At 42.0% G+C, this 12566-nt stretch overlaps 1 protein-coding gene across 7 annotated transcripts in view; it reads left to right on the top strand.

The window, feature by feature from the left end:
- Positions 1–12566, top strand: part of Arhgap17 (Rho GTPase activating protein 17) — a 92852-nt gene that overhangs the window by 33236 nt on the left and 47050 nt on the right. For all 7 annotated transcript variants that reach the window (XR_005284646.1, XM_038322446.1, XM_038322410.1 and 4 more), the window contains exon 2: positions 9689–9728. Coding sequence is in view for 6 of the 7 variants with exons in the window: in XM_038322446.1 (XP_038178374.1) it covers positions 9689–9728 (40 nt within the window). In the remaining variant the exon portion in view is untranslated. The remainder of the gene's footprint in view (positions 1–9688; positions 9729–12566) is intronic.

Below are 12566 nucleotides of genomic sequence, written 5' to 3'. Positions count from 1 at the left end.
TTTGCCAGACATGAATGAGTCCATGGTTGCATGTGAGTATTGTCAAGCCAACTAGAAGTGTTTTATGCATGACTCTGGGAATTTTCTGGTTTTGTAAGTTGAACGCTTCAGTTTGGAAATAGTCATGTTTTCTCCTTGCCTAGAAAGTGGGCTGAATACAACTTACTGTTGGCCATAGCGGGAGGGCTGAGTTCCCAGACCTCGTCCCGGGACAGGGAAGCATGTGAAGGCACACACAACCCTGTTCTGAGGCCTCAAGAATTCCAGGAGAAATCTTAGGGCTTTAGAAATACTCCGAAAAAAATCCTGCCTGGGGAGAGTGTTTAGGGTGGGGTAGTAGTGGCTCAGCAGATCAGAGCTCTTGATGAACAACATGACCTTAGTTTGAATCCCCAACACCTACATTAAAGTCTGTAATTCCTGCAAGGGGACACAGAGACCGAGAGATTCCTGGATCTTAATTGCCACCCAAAACTGTGACCTCCAGGTTTAGTAAGAGACCCTGTCTGAAGAGAGTGATAGAAGACACCTAATGTCCTTTTCTGGCCTCCTTATACACACATTTGCACACATGCCTATAGCACACACACAAATTAAAAAAAAAAAGAAAAAGTACTCTGTGTGGAGTAAGCCGTGTGTGAATGCCTTGTGAGATGGCAGAGTGGCCTGCATAGGAAAAAACAAGCCCCAGAGTAGCATGGCGAGTGGGAAGTTCCTTCCTGAGTGTTATTGTTTCCAGTTACAGACAGGAAACTTTGGAGTGTGTTTTCAAGCACAGAACATTGGACACAAAGAGGCTCTCACTGTACAGAGTTGAAGTTAGTAGCAAGATGTGAGACTCAGCAAACATCTTGTACTATTGGCTTGTTTTGTAAAATTGTTTTCTTTATTCTCACCTTTAGATGTCTTAGTTCAATCCATTGTTCCCAATCTTTGTTCTAATAAGTTAAAAACAATGACAACCAGTCAGAATTAACACATTTCACATTTACCTTGTGAGAAAGCACTACAGTTAGTAAATATAATACATCTTAGGAAATCCTGCAGATTTTATAGCTAGTTTACTCCTTCCTGAGTGTACATTTTGGCCGATATTCTGAATGATTGCTAGCCTTTGCCCAGGTAAGAGTTTTACATCTCTGGTAAAGATAAATGCCTTCAAGCTGTTACTAAAAGCAGAACGGGGACTGCTAAGAATAGGAAGGGACCATCAAGGAAAGTCAGATGTGGTGTCTCACACCAGTGCTGAGGAGGTGGAGACCGCTGAGCAGCCTGGCAGAATTGGAGAGCTCTGGTCCAAAAAAGAACACGGAGGGCAAAGAAGACACCAGACCTCTACCTCTGCGCCATCCCCCATCTGGGTGAGGTTACAGTTTATTGATGAATTGTTTGCGTAATTTCAAAGCCCCGGGCCTGATCGTCAATGAGAGAGAGAAAGAGAGAGAGAGAGAGAGAGAGAGAGAGAGAGAGAGAGAGAGAGAGAGAGAGAGAGAGAGAGAGAGAGAGGAGCGCACTATGTAATTGTAAGAGAGAAAGGCTTGTCATCAAAAAGTAAAGGGTTCTTGAGAGTCTCTAGCTAGTAAGGAATTATAGCCATTTATTATCACAGCTATTTATATCTGTGTTTATAAACAAACTGCTATTCTCTGATTAGAGAACTATTGTAGACCACTCTTACTTCTGCTCTTCATCCTTCTAATACATGGTATAATTTTTGGCTATATTACTATTTGATCTTTAAGTTATTAGAGCTAATTGTTTGCAGCTCAGTGTAGTAATGTATTGTGACTGTCTTCCTAATGGGTCTTTCATTTTTAGCTTTTTTTAAGTTATTACTTGCTTTGTGTTTGTTTGCTTAATTTTATTTTGTTATTATATCACTGCTTATAAATTCATAAATCTTAAAAACCTAGATCTCTAAAATCTAATAAAGGTCAGTATGGTGTAGGAGGTCCTTCTGTTTATGTGTTGTTTTCCCTTGGTTGAATAAAGAAACTGCCTTGGCCTTTTGATAGGGAAGAACTTAGGAAGGCGGAGTAGACAGAACTGAATGCTGGAAAGAAGGGCAGAGTGGCAGAAGCCATGGATTTCTTGCCTGAGATGGATGTTGGTTAGAATCTTGCCAGTAAGCCACAGTCACGTGGTGATACACATTAATGGAGATAGGTTAACTAATGTGTAAGAGTTAGCCAATAAGAAGTTAGAGCTAATGGGCCAGGCAGTGTTTAAATGAATACAGTTTCTGTGTGATTATTTTGGGTGTAAACTAATGGGGTGTCCGGGACAAAACAAAAGGGCCCGCTCCCTGCAACATCAGTATGATAGTATACCTGCATAGTCCCAATGCTTAGGAGGTAGAGGCAGGACAACCAGAAGTTCAAGATCATACTTAACTGCATAATGAGGCCAGCCTGGGCTACATAGATTCTGTCTCCCCTCACCCCAAATCCAAGCAACCAGAAATTTTCAAAGCAATAATTTGACTTGTTTGTGGTGGTTGTATTATATTTGTTTTTCTGTTTTTGTATCTTCAGTACAAGGGTTTGAACCTAGGGCCTTGCACATGCCAGGCTTTATTTCTGAGCTGTACCCAGCCCTTATAGTTGATTTCAAGTCTACCCATAGGAGGTCACTGAACAAGGAATTGAAGAAAACCACATACAGTTAGTTAGTTCTCCTGGACCAGCTAAACCATCCTTCTAAGCTGCTTTTAGTGCCCACAGTGGGGTTATAGAGCATGCTTCCCTCTGCTTGTTATGTGTTAGGTGTTTTGTGAGATGACAGATTGGCTCTTCTCACTTTCATGCTCTTATTTAGAGTTGTGAGAATGCTTAGAGCCTTGGGACTAAGTGGCTTCAGGGTAGAGGTAGGTTCAGACTGGCGCTTACAGGTCCTGATGAGAGAGGAACAAGGAAAAAGTCCAGGATGATCTTTTACCAGAGGAGATGAGGCTGTAGGTAAGAGATGTGGAGGGATCTGGGTACTTCACATACTAGGGGGTCTCATGCCAGGTGCACTCCTTGAGACTGACCCCAGGCCTCGTTTTAAAGTACATGTTTGATCTCCCAGTCAGTGGGGCCCTGTTGCGCTTCCATGGCTGGTGTGATTACCAGTGTTGGCACTTCAGCAATGTCCAAGCCTCTCAAGCTGAGGCTAAGAGTTTTGGCTGTGGAACTCCTTCATGAAGATCAGAGCTCTACTTCTATTCATTGGGGCTTTGGCTCTCTCTCCAGCTTCTGCTCCTCTGGTGTAGGGAGACATCTGAATCAAGGCAGAGTTCTGGTGACCTGCAGAATCTGATAAGTGAGCCACTCCTCTAGGTATCTCTAGGTTACCCGGAACACTGTATCATACCTGATGCTAGAATCTTCTGTAGCCATGCCCATTGTGATACATGCCACTGTTCCAAGCGGAGGCCGGAGAGGCATTGATGCTTCTCTCCCTTGCTCACACGTGGGCCTGCTCTGAGCTGTGTTTTCAGGTCATTCTAATGATCTCCCCCACTTTCTGGACACAGCTTTTCCTTTTATATTGGGTCAAGGCTAAGATTATGTAGCCCAACATTCTGCCATAGTTTGTTAAAAAGTCTGCAAGGTGTGTGGTGCATGCTTTAGTCCCAGCATTTGGGAGGCAGAGGCAGGCAGAACTCTAAATTAGAGGCCAGCCTGGTGTACATAGTGACTTCTAAGCCAGTGTTACATAGTGATATCCAGTTTTGAAAGACAGGAGGGAGGGCCTCAGAATTCTAGTTCATTCAGGCCTCTTCTAAACTCCCCTAACTATTCAGAATTTTATTTTTCCTTGAAACTCTTCTTGTTTATTTTTACTGGAAATTTGGAAGGTATTGCAAACAGTTTCTCAAATCACTAGTTGAACCACAATTCCAAAAATAATACTTTTGACTCTAGTAATTTCAGGTTTTATATGTCAGTGAACAGCCCTGTGGATTGCAGAGAAGCATCCTCTGCTGGGACAAAACACTTGCCACTTGAGGAAAGGGTGGCTGGTGAGGTGGCTCTGTGGCTGAAGAGCCTGCCATGAGACTGTGAGGACCAGACTTCAGGTCCCCAGCCATCAGGGAAAAAAGCTAGTGAGTGAGGTAGCTGATGTGGCATCCTCAGGACAAGATTGCTTGCTGGATTAGCTGGATCCTTATGCTCTGGGTTCAAGTGGGAGACACTATTTAAAAGGTAGAGAACAGTTGAGGTGGGCACCAGGCATCAACTTCTGGCTTTTACATGAGTACCTACACACATGCATGTGCACCTGTGCACACGTGCTTCCACACACTTGGGAATAGCACGCACACACACACACACACACACACACACACACACACACATCTGTGTCAACAAAGGTAAGAAAGGTTTATTTTGGCTCATGGCTTCATAGTTTCAGCTCATGTTTGCTTGGCTCTCTCTGTTGCTTTGGGCCTATGATGGCACAGAATATTATGGGAATACAAGCAATATCTGACCACTGCATGGTATAAAAAAAAATGAGAGAGACAGGAAAAGGGCTGAGATCCCTACATCTTACCCAAGGGCATGCCCAGTGTCCTAAATTCTCCAGCTAGGCCCTATCTCCTAAAGAGTCATCCTCCTAATAATGGCAGCTAGCCTTTAGCAACTGGTTCTCTGGGCAGTTTTCTTCAGCTTTGGACTCCAACAACCTAAACATCCTTCTTCTGATAGCTGGCCACACCCCATTCTCTGTGAAGTTCAGTCCATCTAGTAGTTGCTCTGGGCACTGATGATGGAAGATACAAAATAATCCCACACTAATTCAGAATTACGTATAATAAAGGGTTATTTATTTAGGGGAGACTTACAGATCACTGTCCTAGATAATAGTCCTCTGCACAAACAGGGAACAGGAACAGAATCTGGCAGCTGGAAGTGAGAGCCAGAAGCAAGAGAGTTGCACACACTTCACAGCTGCCTTTATAGTATATGAAGCCATGCCCATATTGGCTGAAGGAGCAAAGGAGCTCCCACAGCACCTCCCCCTTTTGTTTAAATAAGAGAATTCCAAACCCAGTACAAAACTAGGTACACTAGGAACAGATATCAAGTATAAAGTTAGAATTACAACCAGCATAAACAATATTAAGCAAGGAACGTATGCTAAATGCTTTAATAAACATTCTATTCTAAGGAGTCTAAATCTTGTATTGGAAATGTCTTGGCTAGATCATAAGAGGATGGTAACTATGACTATCTAATCTTCAACCCCACTGAAGACATGAGAAGGGAGATAATATTACTTGAGTAGGCAGAAAGTGCAATCAAGCAGCTTCCAAAAGCAGAGACAACTGGCTGCCTGAGCAATAACCCAAAGTCTGATTTACAATGTTAAAGCAACCAACTTTGGCTAACCATTTTCAGAGGCAGGGAATTTTTCAAAACTGTGTTACCCTGTCTTGGCAAGATTTGACAACCTTTTTCTTGTTTCCTGCTTGTCCATTCCGGACATCGTGTAGTTTGTCAGTGATCGAGGAATGGGCAGTTTCTTGTCCAAAGGCCAGTTGTGCCAAGAAGACAAACTCCAAGTGGAGTGTCTTTGGTGCTCAACACTCTCTTGGGAATAGGTTGGTGTTGACAGGAGCAATTGTGTCTCACGGCAACAGAATTTAATATTTAAATGCCACATTCTACGGATCTTTGAAGTGGTTGAATGTTACCTATCTATGCAGAATACAATCTCTGTGTATCTAAAGAACCTAATTAGTCTGATTAAAAGTTTTACAAACATAAATGACTATTGACCTATAATACTTAATACCTGTATAACTTAAAGATTAAGGATTCATATCAGAATATTAAACAGTCTTTAAACAATTGTGCAGTAAGGAGGACAATGACATCAAAATGTAAACAATGTATAAATACTTTGATCAGAGGTAGAAATATATAATACAATATGATAAAAATATCCTAAATTGTGTCAATATACAAAATGTCTTAAACAGAGGTAGAAAGTGCATACAATATGACAAAATAACTTTGCATAGATGTACAAATATTGTAAACAGAAATAACAAACTATACCAGTGTAAATTGCCCATTTATAATAGCTCACAAGTATTCACTCTGTTACTCACTATTATTATCATCATCATCATTATTATTATTAGTGTGAATAAGTTTTACACTAAATTGCCTATTATCCCATTCAATCTTCTCTTTTTTTTTTTTTTTTTTTTAGTTTTTCAAGACAGGGTTTCTCTGCAGCTTTTTTAGAGCCTGTCCTGGACCTAGCACTTGTAGACCAGGCTGGCCTCGAACTCACAGAGATCCGCCTGCCTCTGCCTCCCGAGTGCTGGGATTAAAGGCGTGCGCCACCACCGCCCGGCTTTCTCTTTTTTTTTTTTTGAGATCTCTAGGCCTACATAATTTCCTCACCCCTAACCTTATGCAAGTAATAATCAACCCCTAAATGGTGTCTCTAACTGTGAAGACAAACTTTGTTGGGAGAGGGAATGTCGCTTTCTAGAATTACTTCCTACTATTATGGGAGCAATGTTTTTTTTTTTTTTTATGGGATCCTGTAAAAGTTAAATGATGATTAAGTTTCAAGATTGCTGTTTTGTATAATTACAAATGGTCTCTGAGTAGTCAGTAGGTTCTGTTTGTTTGTTTGTTTGTTTGTTTGTTGTGAAGTTCTTATTTGGAGTTCTGGCCAGAACGTTGTAAGAAGTTCTTATTTCCATAGCTGGTACCCAAAAACCGGTCTCATAGTAGCGCTATCAGCATCATGACGTCATATCAACTGTGTGGAATCATTGTTGTGGAGCCCCATCTTCTTCCTGGAAGCTTCAGAGATTACTGCAGGAAAATCTACTGTTCATTGTGGAAAACTTATTCTTATAGACATATATTCAACGAAAGATACAATATAAACAAAATGGGCATGGAGACAAGTAAAATATTTCCTTAAAAATGTATCTTCTTTCTGTCTCATACCAGATGGCTCCTCACATGAGACAGAAATTCTGAATTTTTCTTTTAACAACATGGTTGGATTTAGAGAAGGATAACCATTGTCCAACTCCAAAACCAACTCTTAATTTTAAGTAGACATGTATACGTGTCCACATAATCAAATTTTACCATGTAGATAATACAACATTATAAGGCAGATTTCTTTTTGCTTGTTGATATCTTTTTATCTTTAGGCATCTAGGTGTCCAACGTCTCTGCACTCGAATATTTTCCTGCAAAGACAAGAACAGAACCCTGCCCCAATCATGATGAGATTTTCTTACCACCTGTATGATTGTCACCTCTGTGGATAAAGCCGTCATTTCTTTTTCTTAAGAGGTTTCTCTTTTTTAAACTGAATCTTTATCAATTTTGATGGTATCCATAGCTTCTCTTCTCCTGTGGAAACAAGAGCAAAACATAGCACATCTCCTGGTTTCCATTGTGAGGTCAGCACATCCTTGAAATACACTGGCTGATTTAATTCAGAAGTTTTTTTTCTATTATTCAATGTCTCTGCTGCTGTTGTTCCTTTTTCATTAGCATTAAAAAAATTTAAGGTTAATAAAGCATTATGCAATCTATTTCTGGGGGTATTTTCCATCCCTTTCTATTTGTTTAACATATGTTTTATAGTTTGATTTGATCTTTCTATAACTGCCTGACCTGTAGGGTTGTTTGGTATACTTGTAATATGCTTTATATTATAATAAACAAAATCTAGTTCATTTTCTTAGACACATATATTGGACCATTGTCTGTCTTTATGCAGGAATACCCATGATGGCATGGCCATAACTTCTAATAAATGCGTGATTACTGAATCAGCCTTTTCCGAGCTCAAGACAGTTGCTCATTGAAAACCTGAATAAAATATATGGTATACATATTTTAATTTTCTAAATTCTGTAAAATGGAACACACCCATCTGCCAGATCTCATTCCTTTAAGTACCCTTTGGGTTACTCCCTGCAGGTAGTGGGGTTGGTTATAGAAAGAGCAAGTAGGACATCTCTTTATAATCTCCTTAGCTTGTTGTCATGTAATAGAAAACTCTTTCTTTAAACCTCTGCTATTGACATGATGTTTCTTATGAAATTCTGAGGCCTTCAGCACACTTCTAGTCAATAATCAATCAATTTCTGCATTACCTTGTACTAGAGGACCTGGCAAGCCCATATGGGATCAGATTTGTGTTGTGTGTATAGGACAGAGCCTATTCATGATTATATCTTGAACCTGTATGAACAGTGAAGTCAATTTTGTATCATCTGGTATAAATTCAGCAGTTTTAATATGCAAGACAACACTTTTGCATTTTGTGAATCAGTAACTATATCGAGAGGTTCTTTAAAATCCCTTAGTACCATGAGAATAGCATGTAATTCTGCCTTTTGGACAGAATTTTCCACCTTACTTAATTTTTCTGATTTTTAACCTGCCTTTCCTGATTTATTTGCAGCTGTATAAAATGTCTGGGCTCCAGTTATTGGTGCATTACGTACAATTCGGGGAAGAATCCAAGTAGTTCTCTTTGTAAGGTTAATTCTATCACTTTTGAGATATTGCTATTAATTTCTCCCAAAAAAATTAGCACAAGCTCTTTGCCAAGGTTCATTGTCTTTCAATAATTTTTTAATTTCATCAGCGGTAAAAGGAACTATAGTCTCTGCTGGGTCTATACCTGCTAGTTGACGAAGTCTCAATTTTTCTTTTATAATTAATTCAGAGACTTTCTCCACATAAGTTTTTAATTTTTTCCTTGGTGTATGTGGTAAACAGATTCTAAGATAATATCTTCACTCTGCATTAAAATTCCTGTAGGGGAAATTCTGGAAGGCAGTATGACTAGAATACAATTAAGATTTAGATTCACTCTATTTATATTTGCCTCCTGTAATTTTTCTTCAACTATCATTAATTCTTTTTCTGTTTTCAGCTGTTAATTCTCTGGGACTATTTAAGTCTTTGTCACCATCTAAGGTTTTGTTTAAATGAACTATTAGGTCAGGTGCTATCCCAACAGCTAGTCTAGACTGGAAATATCTCCTAACAATCTTTGAAAGCCATTAAGAGTCCATAATCGGTCTCTCCTAATTTGTGCCTTTTGTGTTCTAATTTTCTGTAAGCCTATTTTGTAACCTAGGTAATTGACAGAAGGAGCTCCCACAGCAGAGCCCTGCAAAGACAGTGCTGGGGAGGAACTTCCTTCCCCCCCGACATTAAAGAAAGGAGGATCATTTGCCACTGTGGTGTGTGAGGTCCACGCTTTAGAGATTCAGGACAGACTTCTCTCAGTGGGGCTGGCATGAAAACTTAGATTGATCATTTTAGTGCCTGAAGTTGAACCTTCAGAAGACAGTTCTCAAAGGAGATGGTTCTCAAAGCATGGCCTGTGTAGGCCTTTTATAATGCAGGATCGTACTCTGGACACACAGACTCAGTCTTGAATGCTGTGTGACCAACCCTGGAGAAAGGTTGTGAGTGAGACTCCCCACAGCAGGTCGAGGGCACTGCCCCACACCATGGCCTTCTGTTAGGATGCTGCTCGGTATGTTCATTTGTTTTCCTTTGGTTTTGCTTAAGTTGCCCTGTGATGTGAGTTTCCTCCTGCCTGTTTGGTTGGAAATCCCCAGTTACCCATTTTTAAGTTTCACAGGTTACTTTTCCTGCGCTTCTAATTCTGAATTTCATTTTTCCCATAGAGCTGAGAAAACAGAAGTCCTGAGTGAAGATCTGCTACAGGTAACAAAATACATTTTTTTCCTGACTGGATCACATCCCAGGTCAGTTGCATGCATGCATGTTGGGTGAGCGCTCTAGCTCAGAGCCACACCACTAGCTATTTTCGTTTATGAGACAAGGTCTCACTGCTTTGCCCAGGCTGGCCTCAAACTTACTCTGTAGCCCTTCCAGGCCTTGAACTGTCTGTCGGCCCTTCTACCGTAGCCTCCCATGAGGTCTACACCTCCAGGCCTGTCAAAATAAAGTTGTCTTAAAACAGTCTCTTTAAAGACATGAAATGAAAACAAATAGTAAGTCTAGGGCTGGCAGTGTGACTCTGGTAAAGCTCTTCCCTAGCATGCACAAGCCCTGGGTTCAAACCTAACAGAGGAGATAGTTAGAAGGGAGGACTTGGGGACTGGGGGTGACATAGACAAGGTGAGACTTGGCACTTGTGAGGCCTTTCACTTCCTCTTTCCTAGGTGGAACAGAATAACTGAATTAGCGTGGGGTTGAGTGGGGACAGAGAAGCGTGAGATGGGATGGTGAGAGGAGGGGATCTGAAACCCTCTGTCATCTTGGGAGTTCCTGCTCCTAAGCTCCAGGTTTGGGGATGGGACGGGGCCCGGTCAGTCCCCAGACACAGTGGCCTGACCACAAGCCCTGGGCAGGCTGGCACTCTGATCCCCTGCTGTGATGTTGTCCCTCATGGGACAGGTCCTGCCCACTGCTAGAGGCTCCATTGGCTCTAACCTAGAGCTCTAACCTACAGAGACTCTCCTGCTCCTGCTGCTTCTCCCCATCTCTGGGCTGCCCTGGTCTCAGGACTTAGGCTTGTATTGTTATGGCTAGATGTAGCATAACCAGCTGGAGGTCTGGGACACATTGTGTCATCAGCTCAGTCCTTCCTTCATTTTCCTGCCAGGATACTTTGGCCAGGGCCACTCTAGTCCATCTGTCAATATGTTTCCCTGTCTTTGGTCTGGAGAAGACACTGGGGCCTTTCTATGCTTCATCTCTGCTCGCATTGCCACCCATTACAGAAGGCTCAGGGAGAGTGAGCCTTGGCTGCATGGAGTCTTTGTTAAGCTGCTTGTCCTGCCTGCTTGCTTTGTGGTTCCTTAATTTACACAGCAGTCTGTCTACTCAAATGAGTCTCTGGCCCCAGCAGACTGTCATCCCTTCCTCAGTCAGAAAAGAGCTTCATCACAGCCTGCCAGACATTTCAAATTGTGTCAGCAGCCTGCAGGTATAATATAGTCATTTCGGTTTCCATGGACAGATTAATTCTAGATGTTCTCGTACAAAACAATGCAGCATTTGAAGTTAGCTTGTACGACATCCTGTAGATAGCATTCTTATTTATTTATTTATTTATTCATTTATAGTAAGCAGTGCTCTGCTACTGAGTCTCATGCCAGCCTCGTCTGCACTTTAAGTCCCCCTCTTGGTTACTCAGCGCCTTGAATGATACTAGTGCCGTGTGTAGAGTTCTTGTGCCGTGTTGTTTAGAGAACGGCAGTGAGAAGTGCACACATGGTCTTATGAAAACATTTTTGCTTTGAATGTTTTCTGGTCTGTAGTTGGCTAACTATAAGGATGTTAAACCATGGATGTGGAGGTCCGCTTGATTTGGGTTTTGGTGCTGGGGATTAGACCTAAAGCAGGCCAAGCCTATGTTCTCCCTCCAGTTTTTTTTTTTTTAAAATATTTATTTATTATGTATACAATATTCTGTGTGTATGCCTGCAGGCCAGAAGAGGGCAGCAGACCCCATTACAGATGGTTGTGAGCCACCATGTGGTTGCTGGGAATTGAACTCAGGACCTTTGGAAGAGCAGGCAATGCTCCTAACCTCTGAGCCATCTCTCCAGCCCCTCCCTCCAGTTTTTAAAGGCAGGGAGATTCTAGGTTCAAGGCCAGCCTCTGCCGTGTGTGTGTGTGTGTGTGTGTGTGTGTGTGTGTGTAGTGAGACCTTGTGTCAGAAAACAACACAAAAGATTTGTTAGAGAGTTACATTCTTGACATTTCTTAGTTCGGGGCACATATTTTAAATTCATTTTCTGACTTCCTAAAGTATTGTTTGTGTCAGCCAAGTCTTAGCTAGGTTTTCATGCCATCCGGCCCCAGTAATACACATTATCTCTTTTAATCCTTGAAGTTCTGAGATCAGAGAGCCAAGGCCTAATGGCGCTCAGAGGTAGCTGTTCATTGTTGTCTGTGGGGTGTGAAAGCTTTGCTCCCTCTGGACCACCCTGGTTTGGTAACACAAACTGTTCTTTGTTGTAAGTGCTACAGATGTTTTTCCTTTTTCTTTTCTGCTGTTTTTAACTTGAAGGGGGAAAAGTGGTTCCCAGTGCTAACTCCACTACCAGGTCTGCCTCCAGCTGGCCCTGTGGTCTAGGTTTGAGTTAGTCCCCCAGTGCCTCAGTTTCCACCAATCTCATCTCCGCCCCATGGGCTTACTGGGAGGACCAGTGAGAGAATGAACCAAATGGTGGGAAGTCCTGACACTGGAGCCTGAGAGAGGGGTTTGGTTTTGCTTTTTCTCTATTCCAGGCTACCAGGTATGTATTGCCAGCCTGCCTCTGAGGTAACACTGCCTTCTTCCCCCATCTCTCTCTGTCGGAGCTGCCTTTTGTTTTAGTAGCATGGTGTTGCCCCAGGAGGCTGTGGATCCCAGCAGGCAGAGACTGGACTGTATTCCCTGTTGCTTTTCTAAGACCAGGCACAGGAGGGTACTAGGTACTTGTCTACCATAGTCAAAAGTGGAGACCTTTCTGATCCTGTGGCAGCCACTGGACCAGGCACCTGGGGGAACCAGTGAACAAAACAGACAGGGTTCCTGTCCTCATGGAG

The sequence above is a fragment of the Arvicola amphibius genome, chromosome 1 (assembly GCF_903992535.2).
Source record: "Arvicola amphibius chromosome 1, mArvAmp1.2, whole genome shotgun sequence".
In the NCBI taxonomy this organism is placed as follows: Eukaryota; Metazoa; Chordata; class Mammalia; order Rodentia; family Cricetidae; genus Arvicola; species Arvicola amphibius.
The sequence above is the reverse complement of the archived record's forward strand: the minus strand, read 5'-3'. Positions and strand labels throughout refer to the sequence as shown.